Source organism: Scyliorhinus canicula, chromosome 11 (genome assembly GCF_902713615.1).
Source record: "Scyliorhinus canicula chromosome 11, sScyCan1.1, whole genome shotgun sequence".
Taxonomy (NCBI): domain Eukaryota; kingdom Metazoa; phylum Chordata; class Chondrichthyes; order Carcharhiniformes; family Scyliorhinidae; genus Scyliorhinus; species Scyliorhinus canicula.
In genome coordinates this window covers 12,880,242-12,902,913 of record NC_052156.1, presented here as the reverse complement: position 1 = coordinate 12,902,913, position 22,672 = coordinate 12,880,242, and the positions used below count along the sequence as shown (strand labels likewise).

At 47.6% G+C, this 22,672-nt stretch overlaps 1 protein-coding gene across 9 annotated transcripts in view; it reads left to right on the top strand.

The window, feature by feature from the left end:
• Positions 1-19,399, top strand: part of LOC119973830 (semaphorin-3A-like) — a 412,512-nt gene extending 393,113 nt beyond the window's left edge. For all 9 annotated transcript variants that reach the window (XM_038812287.1, XM_038812294.1, XM_038812290.1 and 6 more), the window contains 5 exons: positions 72-113; positions 4,760-4,917; positions 7,769-7,824; positions 11,324-11,463; positions 16,519-19,399. In XM_038812287.1, the coding sequence (XP_038668215.1) occupies positions 72-113; positions 4,760-4,917; positions 7,769-7,824; positions 11,324-11,463; positions 16,519-16,977 (855 nt within the window). In that variant the 3' untranslated portion in view covers positions 16,978-19,399. The remainder of the gene's footprint in view (positions 1-71; positions 114-4,759; positions 4,918-7,768; positions 7,825-11,323; positions 11,464-16,518) is intronic.
• The last annotated feature ends 3,273 nt before the right edge of the window (positions 19,400-22,672 follow it).

Sequence of the window (22,672 nt, the reverse complement as noted above, 5' to 3'; positions counted from 1 at the left end):
ATTTCTTTGAGGAACACCCGACCATTTTGGTGCTGGCCATATGCTGACTTTCCTGATCTCTTCTGTTTCAGGACTCTACATCTATAACCAGCATGCAACTGTCCTCAAAAAGAGTAAGTACAGCACCGAAACAAACCTTTATTTTCAGATTCTGGACACTCAATGATTGTCATTCACAGTTTCTCGCAGAATCGATTGGCAAGTGCCATAATGTGATTTTTTAAAAAAAATATTTATTTATGGGATGTGAGCTTCGCTGGCTAGACCAGCATTTATATACCATCCCTAATTACCCTTGAGAAGGTGGTGGTGAGCTGCCTTCTTGAACCGAGTTCCAGGATTGTGGCTGAGCGACAGTGAAGGAACGGCCGATATATTTCCAAGACAGGATGGTGAATGACTTAGAGAGGAACCTGCAGGTGGTGGTGTTGCCAGGTATCTGGTGCTCTTGTCCTTCAGGATGGTAGGGGTCGCGGGTTTGGAAAGTGCTGTCAGAATCTGGGATGCGATTGGAAGAACGTAAATATCTCGGTGAGCTGTCGGGGTGGAGGAGGTTCCAGAGATAGGGGGTCGAAGAATCGGCAGCAGGCTGTGCGAATCGCGCCACGCTGCCCCGACGCCAGCACACGATTCTCCGCAGTGAGGAGAATCGGCGCCAGCGTGGTTGGCACGACGCCGGTCGTGGGCCGCTCAACATGGCCGGTCCGCCGATTCTCTGGCCCGGATGGGCCGAATGGCCGTAGGAAAAGAGCCAAGTCCCGCCGGCACTGTGCCGTGCTGGCCCCCTATCGGGGCCAGAATTTGATGTGGGAGCGGCCCGTTCACGACGTCGTAAAACACGACAGCGTTTACGACGGCGTGGACACTCTGCCGCGGGATTGGAGAATCCCACCCAGGGAATGGGTGGAGGCTATCAGGGAATCAAAAACACGGATAAGAATTTTAAAGCCAGGAAATATATCAGGAAGTATTGGAGGGATGAGTGAAGGGGAATTGGCACAAGATTTGGGTGCATTTAGGTCTACGGAGGGTGCAAGGCAGGAGGCTTGTGTTGAATAACTGAGTCTGGAGGTAAAAGCATGGACGAGGGTTTCTGCAGCAATTGAGGTGAGGTCGGAGCTGAGCCTGGCGATGTTATCGAGGTGGAAATACACAGTCTTAGTAACGGAGAGGATATGTGGTCAGCAGCTCAACTCCAAATCAATCAAGGTGCCAAGATTGAGAATAATCAGGTTCAGCTTCAGAAAGATACAAGGAGTCGGTGGATAGGGAACAGACTTTGGGGTGGGGACCGGTGAATGTGGCTTAGTCCTGTGCACTGTTTAATTGGAGGATATTTCTTCCCATCCAACACTGGAAAGCAGACAAGCGGCATTACAAAGTAGAGGTGACAGAAAGGTTGAGAGTATTTGTGAGGTGGAGCTGGTATTGCTAATGGACACGGGGAAACCGACATTGCATTTTCGGGTGATGTCGCCGAGGGGCATCAAGTTGATGAGAAATAGGATGGGATCAATGATTAATCTTTGGCACACACTTACGCTGATGCACGGCAACAGAAAGAGGAGCCATTGCAGGTGATTATCTGACTGCAAATGTGAGATGACGGCATAGTGGTAATGTGTCATAATCCAGAGGCACAGACTCTGGGGAGACTGGTTCAAATCCCACCACGGCAACTGGTGGAATTTACATACCATTAATTAAACATCTGGAATTGAAAGCCCGCCTCTTAGTCATGCTGTCGATGAAACTATCATCGGTTATCATATCATCATGTCTTCAGGGAGGAAATCTGTTGTCCATACCGGGCTGACGTTTATGTCTATCCAGACCATAGCAATGTGGTTGACTCCCTCAATGGTCTTGCCGGCCTGTGAAAGAACATAAAATGATAAGAGTTGAATCTTCATTATGTTGGATGGTGACTATGGCTCACAACATGTGCAGCTGTGAAACTAATTGCAGCTTGATATGCATTGTGTTACTGTCGATAAGCTGTCACGGTAAATTACAATGTGGAGAATCCAGAATTTGACAGAATATTAAATTCTGGTTTTAGCTGTAAAGTAATTGAGCATGCCCCACAGTTCACGGGTCCATGTGCAGTAAGATTTAGGTTCATCACAGATTCAGTGCGGTTGGATGAGTTTGAATGTTGGGGCCCAAGAATTATCTTTAACACTCTGTACTGAACAGGGAAATGATTACAACCGGGTTTTCCCATTCCTGTCTGCCAGCCATCGTCTTCTGATAAAAGGTGTGTGCGTTTTGGGGGGGGGGGGGGGGGGGGGGGGGGGGGCGTCAGGGAAGTACAGATGTTGCAATCCGTTGACACTTATTGTCAAAGGTCACACCAACCAAATGGCATTTGAGCAAAGGGGTCGGAGGTCATCCAGGGAATATGTTACAAGGTATTCACACTTGCCAGCAATGGAAAAGGTGGCAGTGATGTCGGCAGGCAGACTTTGGGAGTCTCTAAACCAGGGAAGTGTTAAGAATGAGCTGTTCATTTGATTCCGGGATAGGATAACATTTCTACCTGGATACAAGGCCCATGTGAATCATGTTGCCATGAGGGAGGGGTTCAGAGGAAGTCTCGGGTTGCAGACTTTCCTAAAATATTAAGGGTGGCTTGCTCTCCTCGGGCCGGCGAGAAGAGAGAGCAGCTAGAGGCCGAAAATCTTCATTGGTTCACCACTCAGGAATCTGGCACTCGACTTTAAAAAAAATAATTTAGGCAGTTTAACATGGCCAATTCGCCTATCCTGCACATCTTTTTGGGTTGTGGGGGAATGACACAGGAGAATGTGCAAACTCCACATGGACAGTGTCCAGGCTTCTCGGCAGGTGCTAACCACTGTGCCAGAAACTGGCATTCGACTTGACAGACCAAATGTATGAGGAACTAGAACAAGGCTGGAAGATTTTCTGAGCTTGCGCTAGAGGGAGAATCTCCAGTAATGCTCTCACTGTGAAAGACAGTTCTGGGGAGAGAAGATACCAATTGTTAATGGGAAAGGACAGAAATAAACTTTTGGGGGTTAAGAATAACTTTGGACCTATTTCGAGAGAACAGAATGTTTGCTTAAAGTATAGTGCACAAATATACCTGGGAAGTGTGTTTTTTTTGATTGTGCTAAAAATAAGTTATAAGAATAAAAATAACAACTTTTGTGGCTTAAAGTGCAAGTTGCTGGCTAAGATAATGTTCAGTCAACGGAGTTTTCAGTTTTTTGTGACAGTGATGAGCACTGCTGCTTCCCAGCGCAGGGGACCCGGGTTCAATTCCAATCTTGGGTTACTGTCTGTATCAGGTTTGCACATTCTCCTCCCTGTCTGCCTGGGTTTCCTCCGGGTGCACCAGTTTCCTCCCACAGTCCAAAGATGTGCAGGTTAGGTGGATTGGCCATGATAAATTGCCCCTTAGTGTCCAAAGGCTATGTGGGGTTCCAGGGATAGGGCGAGGGAGTGGGCCGAGGAAGGGTGCTCTCTCGGAGGGTTGGTGCAGACCTGATGGGCCAAATGGTCTTCTTCTGCACTGTAGGGATTCTATGAAATCATGTCATCCTTTCTGCTATTAATGAAGTTTCTTTTTAAAATGTTATGGGTCTAAACGAGGTTTGTAAAAGGCTCCCCTGACAATCATTCACGTAGCCTGCATGAGATTTTAAAAACATTTTTTTAGTGTCCAATTCATTTTTTCCAATTTAGCATGGCAAATGTATCTAGCCTGCACATCTTTGGGTTGTGGGGGCGAAACCCACGCAAACGCTGGGAGAATGTGCAAACTCCTCACAGACAGTGACCCAGAGCCGGGTTCGAACCTGGGACCTCAGCGCCGTGAGGCACTGCATGAGATCTTGGGCGGAATTCTCCGACCCCCGGGGCCGGTGTCAATCCCGCCCCCGCTGTGGCCCGAATTCTCCGCCACCCAGGAATCGGCGGGAACGGGAATCACGCCGCGCCGGTCGTCGGGCCCCACGCGGCGATTCTCCGGCCCGTGATGGGCCGAAGTCCCGCCACTGACAAGCCTTTAACGCCGGCGGGAATCAAAGCACATCAGGTGCCGGCGAGATTGGCATCGCGGGCAGGCGCCGGGGTCCTGGGGCGGGCGCGGGGCGATCTGACTCCGGATGGTGCCCCCACGGTGGCCTGGCCCGCGAACGGGGCCCACCGATCGGCGGGCAGGCCTGTGCCGTGGGGGCACTCTTTTTCTTCCGCCTCCGCCACCGTCTCCACCATGGCAGAGGCGGAAGAGACCCCCTCCCCCGCGCATGTGCCAGGATGATGTCAGCAGCCGCTGATGTTTCGGCGCATGCGCGGACTTCCGTCGGCCGGCGAAGGCCTTTCGCTGGCGGGGCACCAAAGGCCATTCGTGCCGGCCAGCGGTGCGGAAACTACTCCAACGCGGGCCTAGCCCCTAAAGGCGCGGAGAATTCCACACCTTTGGGGAGGCCCGACGCTGGAGCGGTTCTCGCTACTCCACAACGCCGGGACCCCCCCGCCCCGCCGGGTAGGGGAGAATCCCGGCCCTTGACATTTTTCTCCTCAGTATTTCTGTGGGACAAGAGACTCGATAGTAGTTGTTGTTGCACTGACTGTGAAATTATTGCAGGGAAAATCGGCTTTTTATTTCCACTGGCAATTCTTCAGAAATATTTTATGATTTTTTTTTCTGACTCATTTGTAACTATAGATAAATCATTCCCATCCCTAATCTTCACAGATGTCTGCCTTTGTTTTTGTTTTTCAACAGCAACAGCTGTATATTGGCTCCGATACAGCAATCTCCCAGCTTCCTTTACAGCACTGTAGTATCTATGGGAAGGCCTGTGCTGAGTGCTGCCTGGCCCGAGATCCTTACTGTGCCTGGGATGGAAACACCTGTACCAGGTACCTGGCAAACACCAAAAGGTAAAAATGGAGAGATGGAGGGGTGTGTTTTCATTGTGGGTCATTATCTCTTGTCATTATGGGTCACTGATATGGGTCATCCTCCCCCATCCTTGTGGGTTCACCCAGAAAAATCTTCCAGCAACTTCATTACAGCGTCCAACGTAAATTATTCCAAGGTACCTTCCCTCTGTGAATTCCTGTGACACAGTGGGTAGTGGCCCAGTCTCTGAGCCAGACGCTCCAGGCTAGAGCCTCACCTCAAGACTTGACGGCCAAGGAAGGTGCGTTCATAATGCGGACAAACAGGTTGAATATCAACCTGAAAATTCCTTCCAAAACACGTGCCATTGGCAGGCGGTAAGAAGGATTAAACCTGTGGTGGGAGAGCCATCACCAAGAGCTCAGGCTGGCAAGTTAGCTGTGCAGGCTGGTGGTGGGCCGGGTGGGGGGGGGGGGGGGGGGGGGGGGAGGAGGAGGTCCCCCTTTAATTTAATCCCTTCCCAGCAGGTCCCCCACCCCCAATCGCCTCTGAAAAGCTGAGCCCCCAACCCTTTTGCGAACCCTTCCTTCCCGACCTCCAAACAGTTACAAGGTTCTGCTCCATCATGAATGAGTGAGAGGCTAAAATGTGAAATTCTCATAACCTGGCCCCATTGCACCACCATTTCAACAGCGGCAGATATTGGGGTATCCAGGTGCACTGCTTTGGCAATTATCTTCCCAGGCTAAAAGTGGCAAGAGTGCTTCCCCGCCTGTAACCCGGGCCCCTCGAAGAAGCCTTCGGCCTCCTCCAGCTCCACTGTCCAGTGCCTTCCATCCGGAGCTTTCACAATCGCCTGGCCCTGATTGTCGCCTGGAGCTCTCTCACCGGTGCTGACACCCACCTCACAATGGCTGGGGAGACTAACAGGCAAACCTGGCTGCAGCTTACTGCTCCAAGTTGGCGCTGCTACACATGAGGCCTAGTTGAAGATCTGCAGGGCCGCCACCTTTGTGGCCTTGCAGGATTCTTTGGCTGTTTCCACACTCCTACCTTCTCATTAATATCATGATCATTGTCCTGAAATGTACAGTATAGCAAAGGATTGGTTAAGTTCCGACAGTCTTTACTCGTCAGTCAATACTGAAGTTCTAACTAAACGCCTTAATTTCCTCAATTGTTCTATATCCTGATCCAGTCCAATGATGCACCCGAAAGTTACCCCTCATGGCAACCAGAAGCAAAACGTCTTCCTGCTTTGAAGCAATGTGCCTTAATAGAGAGTACTCCATCCACACTCACAAATATAGTATGTCTTGTATTGTCTTGTCTCTCACCTGTCCTCATTCTGAACAATCTTTCTCCACTGATTCCTACTCTCCACTGCCCTCACTGCCTGTCCCATGGAGAGGCAGTTCCATGTTCTGATATTATCCATCCATACCATCTTAGCTCTTCCTTGCACACGTTCTCTGGGTGTTTTGCCTCTTATTGCATACACTCCCCTTCTGTTCATATCATGTATCCAGAGTATATGAGCTTCCTTGATATGACCAACATTGTCGTGCACCCACTCATTTGTCCGTTTGACCATCAATGACCCTGGAATATCCATCAGAGTCCTTTCATTTCAAATGCTGTTATTCAAACCTCGTTATTTCTCGACGGTCCCTCTTTCACAGACACAAATTGTCACTGGCCTTTTGGGGACTTACTGAAGATGAATTTTCGTTGTAATCGAGACGCTGTGGCTATTCCATACTCTGCTAAGTGAGTTCATGACACCATGACCCTTGTTAAGTCCAGCCCATTTCCACTGTGGACTGGATCTTGCGTGATGAGTGACCCAAGATAGCAGACCAACATCGCGTGAACATGTATTTTGATGGCATATTACATACAGAAGCACTGAGGGAACAAATGCCCCCAAGAGACCACACAGAGTTTGACATCTTTCGATCCACATAGATAGCTGTTGAATTGATTATGAGTTGACCATGACTATTTGGAAATCATTCACATTGCTGAAATTGTCATGATATGCAGACACACACATAATGATATACGGACAAGCAGCTAATGGACACAGTGAACAGCACATGACCAATAAGTAGGCAGAACACTCAGGGGAGGGATCTGACTATAAAAGGCACGAGGCACTCACACTCCGCCTCTTTCCACTAATGAACATCTAGAGAGTCAGTCAAGGGCGTTGTTACAATCTCACACCTCCAGCACGTGGCTAAGAGCTAGTCTGGTTCAGTCAGACAGAGTAACCACACTTAAGTTAGCAGAGAGTCGAGCTCACAGAGAACTGTGCTAACTGTGCTATTAGTTCAATAAACCTGATTGAACTAACTTCAAGTTCTGGAGTATCTTTCTGATCTAAGCTGCATCCAGTTGCAGCCAGTGTTAGACCAGTGTACTGAACACGACAGAAATGTGTCAGTTTGCCTCTGTTACTCCGACATGTTTGTGTGTTGAAGCCCCACTTCAACGTTTACGTACGCAATCTCGGTGCAGTACCGATGGGGTGCTCCATTGTTGGCGGTTTGTCCATTTTGTGAGACAATGAACTAAGATCCTGTCCATCTGTCCCGGTACCGGGTGGAGATGTGCATCTTAGATCCCGCGGTGCTTTCGGAAGAAGTGTGGAAAATCCTCCTGCTGACTTGGCCAATGTTCCTACTTCAACCGTGACCACCAAATCCACGTTAATTGGGTCACCCATTCAGTTGCTGTTTGTGGGATGTTGCTGTGTGAAAACTGGCTGCCCCATTGTCCGACTTAACAATCATTGCACCTCAGAAAGTCATTAATTGTGTGAGGAATTTTGAGGCATTTCTACGAGGCCGGCTAGGTCAGTCTAATATGTGTGTGTCTTCACAGGCGATTTCGACGTCAGGATGTGAGGAATGGAGATCCTAACACTCTGTGTTCAGGAGGTAAGTTTATATAAATTTTGATCCTGCTGTTCTACATTGGGGGGGGGGTCTCTTGGGGAGGCGGTGGAGTAGTGGTATTGTAACTAGATTAGTAAACCAGAGACCCAGAGTAATGCAATGGGGACCCAAGTTCAAATTCTGACACGGCAGATGGTGAAATTTGAATTCAATAAAAATCTGGTATTAAAAGTCGAATGATGACCATGAAACCATTGTCAAAAATAAACATCTGGTTCACTAATGTCCTTTAGGGAAGGAAATCTGCCGTCCTTACCTGGTCTGGCCTACATGTGACTCCAGACCTACAGAAAACAAAGAGAAAATGCTGGAAAATCTCAGCAGGTCTGGCAGCATCGGTAGGGAGTGAAAAGAGCTAACGTTTCGAGTCCAGGTGACCCTTTGTCACAGCTTTAACAAAGGGTCATCGGGATTCGAAACGTTAGCTCTTTTCTCTCCCTACCGATGCTGCCAGACCTGCTGATATTTTCCAGCATTTTCTCTTTGGTTTCAGAGTCCAGCATCCGCAGTAATTTGCTTTTATCCAGACCTACAGCAATGTGATTGACTCTTCACCGCCCCTTCTATAAATGCTAGCCCTGTCTGCAACGCCCACATCCCATGAACAAATAAAATACACAGTAGCATTTGTTTGGGATTTCTCCCTGGCCAATAATTGTCCCTCAATTGACATTGGTGAAACAGATGATCATATTGTTCTTTGTGGGAGTTTGCTGTGCGCAAATTGGGTGCTACGTGTCCTATGTCACAAGAGTGTGTCTCATTAAGTTGATGTCTTCTCTACACCTTGCTATAACTGTAACATTATATTCTGCAGTCTCTCCTTCCTTCCCTATGTACGGTATGCATTGTTTGTACAGCATTCAAGAAACAATACTTTTCACTGTATACTAATACATGTGACAATAATAAATCAAATCAAATCATGGCTTTAAAGTGCTTTATAGTGTCCTGAGGTTGTGAAAGACACAATATAAATGCAGGTCTTTCTTTTGTATTCGATCAGCTACAGTTTACTCCTACGTGTGTTCAGCTATTTCTTCGGGGTGACTGACACAGTAATAGAATATTATGACAGAGAAAGAAAGAGCCCATTCAGCCCATCGTGACTGACAGTCAAGTCCCTCTGGCCAACGTCCATATGTATAACCATTTGGCCGTTTGGAACTATTTAACTTCTTCTTCAATTGCCTTCTCTTTCAAAGTCTTGGACTGAGAGAGCGTTTGACGGTCAGCCCAGCTACCTTGACCCAAATGTCTTTGTCTTAAACAGGCAATTTTAACCAGACTGGTCAGACAGGGAACTCCGGGATCGGATGCAATGTCAGTTTAGCACAGTAGGCTAAACAGCTGGCTTGTAATGCCGAACAAGGCCAGCAGCGCGGGTTCAATTCCCGCATCAGTCTCCCCGAACAGGCGCTGGAATGTGGCGACTAGGGGCTTTTTAAAGTAACTTCATTGAAGCCTACTCGTGACAATAAGCTATTATCATTATTTTGCACTCTGCCCAATGTTGGACGTTCTGGGACTTCAATGATGAATAAAATTGTGCAGAATGCAAACCCACTATTGCTCCCATCAGTTTCGCAACAGGGTACATTAGGTTAAATTGTGAAGGTTGGCGGGAACTCACAGTCCAATGCTCACTTGGCATCCATGAGGTTTCCAACAAGAGTCAATGATATAATGCTGTGTCTGCCATTTACATAGCTCAGAGCTGCAGCTCTTTTCTATCATTTATGAACACCCTGGGTATGGGGGGGGGGGGTTGGCTGGTACGGTTGCGCAATGCTAAACACTGCTGTCTCACAGTGCCAGTGACCTGGGTTCAATTCCGATCTTGGGTGACAGTGTGGAGTTTGCGCTTTCTCCCCGTGTCTTGCGTGGGTTTCCTCCGGGTGCTTCGGTTTCCTTCCACAGTCCAAAGATGAGCGGAGTAGATGGATTGACAGCGCTAAATTGCCCCTGAGGATGTGCAGGTTATGGGGTTTACAGGGACAGGGCGGGGTGGACAGGCGAGTGGACATGGGTAGGATGCCCCCTCAAAGGGTCGGTGCAGTCTCGTTGGGCCGAATGGCCTGCTTCTGCACCGCAGGGATTCTATAATTCATGTTCCGGTTAGATCAGAAAAATGGGTCATGGTGTTCATGTTCCAGACCATGTTTCACTAAATGGCTGTCTTTGCTGCTGTCTATGCTGCGTAAAGAGCAATAGATTGAGTAGAAAGGCAGCTGAATAACATGGGATTTATCTCCCGGGCTTTATAAATAGAAATATAGGATATAAAAGCAAGGAAGTTCTACTATACCTTTATAAAACTCCAGTTAGATCCCAGCTGAAGTATTGTGCCTAACTCTAGATGACATTTTTTGAAGAACTTGAAGATTTTGGATAGAATACAGCAGAGGTTATCGGGAATGGTTCTATGAGCAGAGAAGGCGACGGGGAGATCTGACAGAGTCGTTTAAAACCATGACTGGTTTGAGAAAGGGGAACTGAAGAGACATTGGGCGAAATTCAACCGAAACATTTCTAAGTGACTTCACCCCCCACCCTTCATCTCTCCCCCCGCCCCCACCCAGCCTCAGACCCCTTGGCAGTGCCACCATGGCACCCGGGCAGTGCCCCAGCCAGCCTGAAAGTATCCCGGGCACCCGGCAGTGCCAGGGTGACAGGGCCAAGGTGGCAGGCTGGTAGTGCCAAGATGCCTGTATGCCAGAGGGAGAACCGGGAGCCAACCCATCCTGCCCTGACCACCCAGGTGTCTCCAGTGGCCTGGGAAACCCTCCAGGTGCTGTAATGCCTGGTGTATGTTTGTGCGGACCAGTAATAAAGGGCACCCGGTCCAGGCCCCACTGGCGAGGTCATTACTTGCAGGTCCCGGGAGAATCCAGCACAGACATATTCAAATGAGCCTCATGGCGCAGTTAAAGATGTGTATCTGGATCTTGCCCAGCAAGGGCGAGATCGAAATCGCAATGTCTCGTGAGGTTCAGATGAATCGCGCGAGCGTCACGAATCCCGTGAGAGGCCTCTTGCAGGATTCACCGGCCTCGTCGCGTTCACCTTCGGGCGCGATGAGGCTGTTCAATCGCACCCATTGCTTCCAGTGGCTGTGGGGGCCGATTAGTCACAGAACACAGATTTCAGGTGATTGGGCAAAATAATCAAAACGCCGCAAGAAAGAACTTGTTTATGCAATGAGTGGTTTTGATTTGAAAGCCACTGGATGGCGGAAATGGAATCAAAGAGCAGCTTTCAAAGGGAATTGGTAGAAAATACTTGTGAGAAAAAAATATTGGTTTGTGTGGAAATAGCTGGGGAGTGGGGCTAACTGGCTTGTTCTTTGCATGTGCTGGCATATACCCGATGGGCCGAATGGTCCTCTCCCATGCTGTCCTGTTTTACGGTTCCAGATTTCCGATTAGATTCCCTTGTGTTGCTGTCCTCACCCCCGACACTTGATTTTTATTTTTGACAGATCGACATCAGCACAAGGTAACGGAGAAGAAGCTGTACGGAGTGGAGGGCAGCAGCACCTTTCTGGAGTGCATCCCGAAATCCTTGCAAGCACAGGTCACCTGGACATTCCAGAAGCGCTCAGGAGGCCCAAGAGATGAGGTACACACAATTCCCGCGTTTTTAATGGGAGTTAGTGAGTGGGGAAACATCCTTCACGTTAATAAACAAAAGCCAGTGAGCGACAGGGTACTTTCGGGGGTCTGGGTCGGAGAGGGGAAGATATCTGATATCTACAAGGTTATGCAGGAGGCGGAGGAGGCGTCAGTAGAGGAGCTGAAAGCTAAGTGGGAGGGGGAACTGGGGGAACAGATCGAAGACGGGACATGGGCTGATGCCCTGGAGAGGGTTAATTCTTCCTCCTCGTGTGTGCGGCTTAGCCTCATCCAATTCAAGGTGCTGCACCGGGCCCACATGACTGGGACAAGGATGAGTAGGTTCTTTGGGGGTGAAGACAGGTGTGTCAGGTGCTCGAGGAGTCCAGCGAACCATGCCCATATGTTCTGGGCATGCCCGGCGCTGGAGGAGTTCTGGAAGGGGGTGGCGAGGACAGTGTCGAGGGTGGTGGGATCCAGGGTCAAGCCAGGATGGGGACTCGCGATTTTTGGGGTTGGGGTGGAGCCGGGAGTGCAGGAGGCGAAAGAGGCCGGTGTGCTGGCCTTTGCGTCCCTAGTAGCCCGGCGAAGGATCTTGCTACAATGGAAGGATGCGAGGCCCCCAAGCGTGGAGACCTGGATCAATGACATGGCGGGTTTCATTACGCTAGAGAAGGTCAAATTCGCCCTGAGAGGGTCGGTACAAGGGTTCTTTAGGCGGTGGCAACCTTTTCTCGACTTTCTGGCTCAACGATAGGGTACGGGGACAGTAGCAGCAGCAACCCGGGGGGGGGGGGGGGGGGGGGGAGACGGGGGACGATGACTATGTTTGTTTATTTAATTTAAATTTATTTTGAAGTTCTTTTGTTGTTCATTGGGGTTGGGGGGGTGGGGGATGGGATACATGCGTCGATACGGTCTGGGGGTGGTACGGTTATTATGGGTTATTTTGTTGCATTTCATTGTTTGTCGTTATGTTTTATATTTTCTGTAAAAAATTCCAATAAAAATTATATTTAAAAAAAATAAACAAAAGCCAGCAAACCCACCCTGCATTCCTGCCATCTAATCGCAATTCTGCTGTTTACACGGTGTCTCTCTTTGCCGCAAGTACTTCTCAACACCCCGAGAGATTAAAACACACCCTCGTTCGCTGAAGAAATAACAATGCAATCCAGCAGAATTTCAAACAGTTCCTGCTCCTTTGCAGTTTTAGCTGTGGCTAGCTTGCTGGCACCCCTCTTTGCCTCTGAGGTTCTGGGTTCCAGTCCCACTCCAGGACTTAAGTACAAAAATCTGGGCTGGCAGTTCAGTGCAGCGCTGAGGGAGTGTAAGCTGTTTTTATTTTTCAGGTGCGAAGTTTAATATTGTATTCATAATAAAATTTTGTTTTAGAAATACCGCTGAGGGAGTGCTGCATTGTCGGAGGTGGTGTCTTTTGGGCGGGGCGCTAAATGAAAATCACCTATTGTCACGAGTAGGCTTCAAATGAAGTTACTGTGAAAAACCCCTAGTCACCACATTCCAGCGCCTGTTCGGGGAGGCTGTTACAGGAATCGAACCGTGCTGCTGGCTTGCTTGGTCTGCTTTCAAAGCCAGCAATTTAGAGTTGTGCTAAACAGCCCTCACATGTAGATGTAAATAATTCGATGGTGCTATTTCTGATAAGAACAATGGATTTATCCCCGATGTCCTGGACAACACTCATCACTCAATCAACACCACAAAAACAGATTGTCTGCTCAATATAATTTTGTTGTGGGGGTTTTCTGTGCCACCACAGCCGCTGTGTTCCTACATGATACCATGTGACTGCACTTCAAAAAGTACCTCATTGGCTGTAAAGCACATTTTGTTTTGCAAGGTGCTATTATTACGATCCCAGACCAGCCCCCAAACGTGGCTGGGATACTGAACCGTAACCCCGATATTTTAGTTTCTTCGCAAGACTGTGCGGAAAGAATGATTCGCTCCAGGAGCGACTGCATGACAAAATAGGGCTTTGGTGTTTCTAAAACGAAACTTTATTATAAATACAATATTAAACTTCTAACTTCACACCCGAAAAAAAACAGCTTACAATTGCCCCTTAACACTACTATACAATTTCCCATTAAATAACAAGAAAAGAAACATACAGCTCACAATCCGGCTGAAAATTCAACTGGGCGTAGAGTAATACTTGGGGTACAGAACTGATCCAGGCTCTGGTTAGAACTCCTTCAGACTCTGGCTGAATATCTTCAAGTGGCTGCTTCAACTCGGTCGTGCCAGCCCCCTCCTTGTCTTCAGACAAGACTTCTCGGCTTTAAAATATTACTCATTTTTTTTTTTTACAACACTCCTGTTAGGAAAGAAACTGCATTTACTTGTGGCCTATCGGAGATCTGACCAGATCAGACGTCACTTCCAAAAGCCTTTCTCCAAAAACCCTGGGCGGGAATCTCTGTTCCGGTTACCGGCTAATGAGGTTTCCCATTGTGGGCACCCCCCTGCGCCGTCGTGAAATCCGCAGGCGTGAGTGCACTGCCGGCGAAATGGAGGATCCCGCTGACGGAGAATCCAGCTCTCTGTGTCTCCAACAGCTTTCTCCAAAACTCACTGCCTCTCTGCCTTTCTGGAAAACAATCTGCAGGCTGCAAAATCATATGAACTCCCCAGAGACCTCCCCAGTCAAACCACAGTCAATTAGCTTAGACTGAAAAACACATTCCTTCATCAATTTCACCCTCTGTTTCCTGGAAGCGAAACAAAATCCTTTTAATTCTTAACTTGCCCCAGTATTTAGAAGCCAATACTCCGAAAATCCTCCAATCATCACACTATATAAATGATTGTCCACACAGTCCTAAGCCAGTTGACCTCCAAGCTGTTCATCGAAAATTCCCTATAGTTTTGTTCTGTCTCACTTAAGTCCGGAGTGCTGTGAGTTTGCCAACTTTCCATTCATGTGTCTCTCCTGCCCCTTTGAATCTTCTCTCCTTTCCTTTTTTTCATTCCTGCTCTCCATTTCACTTCATCTCTCTCTCTGTCTTATTTCTTCTTCACTCTCCCGTTATCTGTCCCTCTTCCTCTCTGTGTATTTAACTCTTTTCCTTTAAATCTCTCTCACCCATTCTGTACGTCCATCTGTCTTTATTTTTCTATCTTTTTTTAGTTCCTCCTCTGTGTCCATTCCTGTCTCCTGCAGCGGTTTTCCCTTGTCCTTTTGCTCCTTTCATTCTCCACTCCTTCATTTTGTTTTTACACTTCCCAGAACCTTCCGCTTTGCTCATTTGGATCATAGAATCATAGAATCCGTGCAGTGTAGAAGGAGGCCTTTCAACCCATCGAGTCTGCACCGACCCTCTTAAAGAGCACCCGACCTGGGCCCACTAGCTCACTCTATCACTGTAATCCCCACCTCAGGGCAATTTAGCATGGTCAATCCACCTAACCTGCACACCTTTGGACTGTGGGAGGAAACCGGAGCACCCGGGGGAAACCCACGCAGACACGGGGAGAATGTGCAGACTCCGCACAGACAGTCACCCGAGGTCAGAATCGAACCAGAGTCTCTGGTGCTGTGAGGCAGCAATGCAAACCACTGTGCTGCCCATCATTGCTCATTTCTGTCAATAATACAAATTATTCAGGCAACAGCACTAAAAAGAATCCCAATCCAGATGGTGAAGCCTGAATCCAGCTGATTCAATTCTTCAGAATGGGTTTGTTTACAGAATGCATATGTCTGCATCTTGCCCATTTGCCCAGTGTCCCAGCAGTCTACCTTTACAAGAGCTCTAGGTAATTAAAGAATTCCCTTCACCTGTGTGCCATAACAATATAAATAACATACCATTCCCAACTGCAACGTTTGAATTGGTATCTCAATTAAAATATCACTTTTGCACTTAAATAATTCTGCCACGCACACTGTTGATCGGTAGGTAATTGCTATCCGCCAATGTGGGCAGGATTGTACACCCCCACGGTGGGTTTTGTGATGGTGGAGGTGGTCTGGCGTTAGCCGGCGGTGAGATCTACTGGTCCCACCGCTATCAATGGGGATCCCCGTTATTCACAACCACGAGTGTCGCTGTTGGCGGGACTGGACGTTCCCGCCAGCGGGAACAGCTGGAAAATCCTACCGATTGTTTGGAAATCTAGTTTAATAGCGGGTGTGAGTTACTGCCTTGGGAAATGTTCTGACATCATCTGCTCAGCAACCACTTTGGTTTCTCTTGGATTTGGTTCCCATTTGTTTTACACTCTGACATCATTGGAACAATGTAACACAAGAAGAAGGCCATTCTGCCCTTTGTATCTGTACTAGCTCCCTGAAGGAGCAGTTCACCGGGGGCTGCCAGCCCTTCCATTGAAGCCAGTTAACCCTGCTCTTTCCTCATCGCCCTGCAAATTTCAAGTCTTTGCCCAGTGCCCTTTCCATTTTACTATTGAAACTGCTTCCACTGGCTTCTCAGACAGTGCATCCCAGATTGTGATCATTCACTGTGTGAAGATTCTCCTCATTACCCCATCCCACCTTTTTTGTCTTCAATTATCTTCAATTGGTTGCCCTTCTGCTCATGGAATCAGTTTCTCCCTCTCTACCGTATCAAAACGTCTCATAATTTTGATCTGCCCTATTGAGCCTCCCTGTTAGCCCCGTCTGCTCGAAGGAGAACAGGCACGTTTCTCTAGTCACTCCTTATAACTGAGGTTTCTTATCCCTGGAACCATTCTGCGCAATCTCCTCTGCAACCCTTTCTAAGGCCTTGACCTCTGCATTATTATTGTGTGATGCCCAGAATTGGATGTCAATCTCCAGCTGACGTGGCCTCCCCTTATTGGTGCAAGCAGATCTGTCTCAATCTTTTTCAGCACTTCGGTCACATTCAACCAAGAAAGCTTTTAACCTCGTCTTATAGGACACTAGTTCTTATTGGAGCAAGAAAAGTGAACAAATTGCATAAAGACATAAACTCTAGATGGTTGGAGAGAAATTTGTGGTTGAATGTTCTTTGCTTCAAGTTTGTTTTGAAATATTCTCTATTGACGTTATGCCTTCCTTTACTCTCAGGTTCGGTTAGATGACCACATCATTAAGACCGACCGAGGCTTGTTGCTGAGGAACATCCAACGCAAGAATGCCGGCACCTACTTCTGCCATTCCATGGAGCTCGACTTCACCCAGACGCTCATGCAGATCTCGCTGGAGGTGATCAGGCTGGAACAGGCCGACGAGCTCCTCCGCAAGGACCCGGCCACAGGCCGGACCTCCTCCTCGGCCTTCCCCAACCAGAAAGTCTGGTACCGCGACTTCCTGCAGCTGGTCGACCACCCCAGCCTGAAGACGGTGGACGAGATCTGCGAGCAGGTGTGGAGGCGGAGGAGCAAACAACCCAAACACAAGCGGGCCCCGGCCCGTCACCCGCAGACCAAGTGGAAGCACCTGCAGGAGGTGAGGAAGGGGCGGAACCGGCGAACGCACAACCTGCCACGCGCAGAACGGGCTCCCCGCAGCGCTGTTGTGCAGTGAGGTCGATGAGGGGAAAACAATTGATGGAACAATCCTGGGAGTGATGGCAAGGACTGAAGTGATGCCTGATGGGTGTGTCTAGCACCAACTTTAACTACGCAACGTTTACATGAACACTGAGTGAAGGGACACTTTTCTCACTATTGAAACCACTATGACACTAACATCATCACTTTATGTTCTAGCGTGTTAGGAATTACTTCTCATATTTAAGGCTATGGATAGCAATAATAAGAACTAGGGCTTATTAGGATTGCCAGCAATCTCTTTAGGTCTTGGGAGGCTTGTTCTGCCCCTTCTGGGCATCATGATAAATGCGTCTCGTGCCTTGGGAGAGCCTTCCCCCTCTTTTCAACTCTGTCAAGAACATTGGCCGCAGAGGCTGAAGACTGGCATTACAGGGATAAGGCCTTGCTGGCTGGCCAAGAGTTTTTAACCCTTTGCGGCTCACATAATCCAAACGCCGCCACTGTTTCAAAGTACAAGGTGATGTCGCGAATGGGCGAATTGATAAAACATCCATGTAACGGAAGCCCCAAATACTCTTCACTCTGTGCCCTTGGACAAGCTGCAACCCAGTTGAGTTACACTGCAAAGTGTGGATAGAACAAGCCACAGATTGTTTAGCTTTGGATATGAATGGGCTGAAAAGGGTTAATTGAAGACATCGAGAGTTCTTGAAGAAAGTGATGATCTAGTAAAACTTTCTCTTTTTTTTTGATTTGACCCTTTAGTCAGGTGTTGGTACCTATGGGATTTATACCTTTCGATTGTTAAAGCTGGCATTGCATTGTACAATAGCAAACTTTGCTCAATCATTCACGCTTCATCACTCCAAGCTCTGGAGGACAGCCGTGTCTCAAATCATTCTACTCCCGATGAATGGACGACACAGTAACAGTCAGGAAACACCACGCACAGACAAAAAGGAACTTCAGAGAAAGGGCCTTGCAACGCACTCAAGCTTGGCCAAGGGATTAACAAGAGGATAAGCTTTGATAACGCTGCTTCATTGAAACCCAAACTCGAACAGCAGTGAAAGGAGGACAGAAGACTTTGAGTAGGATTAGTCAAAGACTGTCCACCAGCAATGCTTTTCCTGCCTTCAACCTGAATGAATATGTCTCATTGGTGCTTTAAGAGGGAACGGAGATGGTGGGGGTGAGGTTGGTCTGATCAGTCCGGTAACTAGCACAGAACTAGGACAGAGGACATGTTCGTCATCATGAAAAAGGCCAAAAAGTTAAAGGTTACATATAAAACCACAACGCGGAGTCAAATATTCCAGCCCATGCTGAGAAAAGTTGCAACCAATGCCTTGCAGTCTTTCTATTGGAGGGGGGGGGGGTTATATATTGAATGTCATGGGGAAGCGATAAGTACTGCGTTATTTATCAGGTGAAATTTGTGTTACACGTTGAGGTACTAAACTGTCACTCTTTATGATTAGGTTTCCAATAAATTGTTTTGATCATGAAAGAATAGGTTTAAGATAAGTTATGTGTGCGTGGCAATGAGCTAACTGTGGGACTAACTTGTGCAGGGTTGGAACTTCTGCATTGATACTAATAATTAACTGAAGTATGAAACATTCCGCTGAGGAGCTTGGCTGAAATGCCCACTCAGAGCAGCCCGTTACGCCATGCCACTTGCTGACTCAAAGAGAAAAAGGAATCGGAGCAAATTGCTGGGAAGGGGCAGAGCGTGGGAAACGTGGGTCAACAGCTAGGGAGAGAGGTAGGTGGGTGAGACAAAGGTCAGGTACAAGGTTGTCAGTAAGTTGATGTTGGTGCGGGTGGTGGGGGTGCGCCCAAGACTCTCGTATAGTCACAGTGGCTGGAAACCGCACAAGATGAATAGTGAGGAACTGGTCAGGTTGGAAATCAAAACAAAACCGGGGTTTACGCTTATGAACAATACGCTCCAGGAGCAGAAGTGGCCCACTCGGCACGTCGAAACGAGGATGTTTAACGGAAGTTCTCTCATCCTCTTTATTTCTGATGTGGAGATGCCGGCGTTGGACTGGGGTGGGCACAGTAAGAAGTCTTACAACACCAGGTTAAAGTCCAACAGGTTTGTTTCAAATACGAGCTTTCGGAGCGCAGCTCCTTCCTCTTTATTTCAGTCTCCCTGTGTCTGACTGAATATCTATCTCTCATGCATCACTTCAGTCTGTCTTTCTCCCTCTCTATCTCTTTCTGTTTCTGTATCATGGCAGGTGGGTGGTGAGGGGTGGTAAATGGGAAGAGTGGGGAAGAGGAAAGTAGTTTGGTCGAGTCAATTTCTTTGTGTGTCTTTCAGTCACTGTTGCTTCACAGCTCCAGGGTCCCAGGTTCGATTCCCAGCTTGGGTCACTGTCTGTGCGGAATCTGCACGTTGTCCTCGTGTCTGCGTGGGTTTCCTCCGGGTACTCCAACTTCCTCCCACAAGTCCAGAAAGACGTGCTTGTTAGGTAAATTGGACAGTCTGAATTCTCGCTCAGTGTGTACCCGAACAGGCGCCGGAATGTGGCGACTAGGGGCTTTTCACAGTAACTTCATTGCAGTGTTAATGTAAGCCTACTTGTGACAATAAAGATTATTATAAAGTCTTTCTATCTTTCCCCTACTTTTCTCCCCACCCCCCCTCTCTCTGTCTCTCTCTCTCCCTCTCTCTCTCTCTCTCTCTCTGTGGCTATGTCTATCTCTCTCTGCGCACTAGTTTAAATTAAGTCTTGAGAGTAGATCTAGGGGCACAGTATAGAACCAGCTGGATATTGCCATGGGCGATCTTCAGGATCTATCTGGATGGATGAACCAGGATGTGACATCTGGCGTTCACTCATCATTAATTAACTTGTGATATGAATTCCATGTTTAGATCCAACATGTACTTGACTGAGAAATTGGCTCACCCTAGTGTAGATTATACTCACAAAATTAGTGATAGAAATAATTTCTGGTTGTATTGCTGTCAAAAGATTAAAAAATGTAGGGACAATGCTGAAAGAGATTTTAAAATGTGTTGAAGGCTTGGGAGCACCATGTGACTGAACTATGTTGCAAAATCATGGCTGCTCTTATCAAGAATGAGTTTTGGTTTTTGAAGGAAATCCTTCCATTTGACTAATTAATCAGACACTGTGCTAACATTCCAATAAATCAGGTGACTTTTTACCTCTGTCGATCTGAGTGTTTAGCACTGAAAAAGAAGCTGAATAAAGAGGTTTTGACGATATTTTTATGGGCAGGTGCAGCATTAGCTAGCTGGTGGAGGTTATGGAGGCCAAGATTGTTGTTCTATAAGTATGGAGCAGTGGAAGTGGGAATGAACAAGGTTCTGGAAAGAGAGAACCAAAGAGCCTTGGGTGGGTTACAAGGGATGATGTCAAAGAGGGATTGGGACCCAGACCACAGAGGTGATTGAGGATGGAGATGGAAGACAAGGAGGACTTGGTGAGGGTGCAGAGTTTGAAGAAGAGCTTAGGATCAAACAGTTACGACCACGTGACGAGGTGGATCAGATATTTGGAACGAGATAAGTCTCTCAGTAATCACTGAGGATTGGAATCTTAGACAGCGATATTGGGCACTTCTCCTCCCCATTGCAGTATTAAACCCTATTGGGGAGCTAGCCCTTCTGTCTAGATTGTATTTGAACTTGAGTGTTGAAGGACAATGTTCTTGGACACCGTGACATCTTTCATTCTGCCTTCCCTACATTTTAAAGTTTGAGTTTCACACTTGAAGCAATAGTATTGTAGCTCCTGCCTTGCTGCCCAGCAGCCCTCTTCTGTCTGGGCTTTATCTAGAGGTCTTAGTTGGGGAAGACAGCATTCTAAACAACTGAGCTGCCTGATTGCCTCAGATGCTGAGCGCATTAAAATAGAAACGATGGACTGGTAAAAACCATTAGGTCATTTAGTACAGTCTTGATACTTTTAGCAATAACGATTCACAAAAAAACCACTCACCAACAGCCATGGAATCCTCTCGAAGAAACAGGAAAAAGCAGGTTCAAAAAAGTTCAAGTCCAATTTCGGGTGGGGTGAAAATCTGAACCCCCCCCCCCCTTTAGACAATCTAAACTAGTGCAGGGTATTGCCCATGGTTTCCATTACTTAATATTGCAGCTACTATTAAGTTGCTGTGATGTCTGTCCCAGGCAGGAACAGCTCCAGCTCTCTTTTGGAAGTAGACCGTGAATCATCACTCACGCACAGGCCAGTAACTTGCTCCAGATGTCCACCATCCTCTGGGAAAAGACAGAATATCCTGGCATCCAAACCTAGTTCTGCACATGTGGAATTTAAACACTTGATGCCTGGTCCAGCTAAGTGACTTGTCAACATGCACACATTCTAGCCCTTTCATTGTTTTCAGCATTTGTCTAGATTTCTTCAATCTTTGCGCCTTAAGAAGTAAATGTGCCAAGCTACGACAAGGAAGCCTACCTGGGTAACAAAGGTGCATTAGAAGGTGAGGGTGTAGTGGTATTGATTAGGAATACAGAGATCCAGGGTAGTGCTCTGGGGACTAGGGCAGATGGCAGAATTTGAGTTCAATAAAAATCTGGAATTGAAAGTCTAATGATGACCATGAAACAATTGTCATAAAAACCCATCTGGTTCGCTGATGTCCTTTCAGGAAGGAACTCTGCCGTCCTGACCTGGTCTGGCCTATATGTGACTCCAGAACCACAGCAATGTGGTTGAACTTTTAACTGCTCCTCTGGAATGGCCCAGCAAATCCACTCAGTTCAAGGGCAATTGGTGAATAAAGTCATGGCCCTTCCTTTGAACCCATTCCAAAGCCTCTACATCACTAACCATTGAGGTGACCCGAAGGAGTCTAGCCAAAGCCTTATACTTGTTGAATGGTGTGGTTTGCTTTCCATGATAGGAGCTGGTTTAGCACAGTGTGCTAAATAGCTGGCTTGTAATGCAGAATAATGCCAACAGCGCAGGTTCAATTCCCGTAACAGCCTCCCCGAACAGGCGCCGGAATGTGGCGACTAGGGGTTTTTAAGGGGCCGGCTTAGCACAGTGGGCTAAATAGCTGGCTTGTAATGCAGAACAAGGCCAGCAGTGTGGGTTCAATTCCTGTCCCAGCCTCCCCGAATGGGCGCCGGAATGTGGCGACTAGGGGTTTTTAAGGGGCTGGCTTAGCACAGTGGGCTAAATAGCTGGCTTGTAATGCAGAACAAGGCCTGCAGGGTGGATTCAATTCCTGTACCAGCCTCCCCGAACAGGCGCCGGAATGTGGCGACTGGGGGCTTTTCACAGTAACTTCATTGAAGCCTACTTGTGACAATAAGCGATTATTATTACAAACCGTCTTTGCGCAACCTTGTTGGTTTTCACTAACATTGCACAAAAAAATCCACTCACCAACTGCCATGGACTCCTCTAGAAAAAGCAGAAATAGTAGGTTGAAAAAAGTTCAAGTCCAATTTTGGGTGGGAGTCACGATCTGAGAAAGGATATCTCTTCCCTCCCCTCTCTAGACAATCTAAACTAGTGCAGGATAATGTCCATGATTTATATCATCAATCTTAGAAGAAGCGTGCACTAAAACAGCAATACCTCTTACTCTGTCAACAACCTTCAGCTCCGGTCCTTTGTCGGGACTTGGTGCAAGTTACGTATGGGCAGCAGAAGTTTGGAGATCAAAATTAGGGAGAGCGTGACCTACCTAAGTGATATAACATTGGTCAG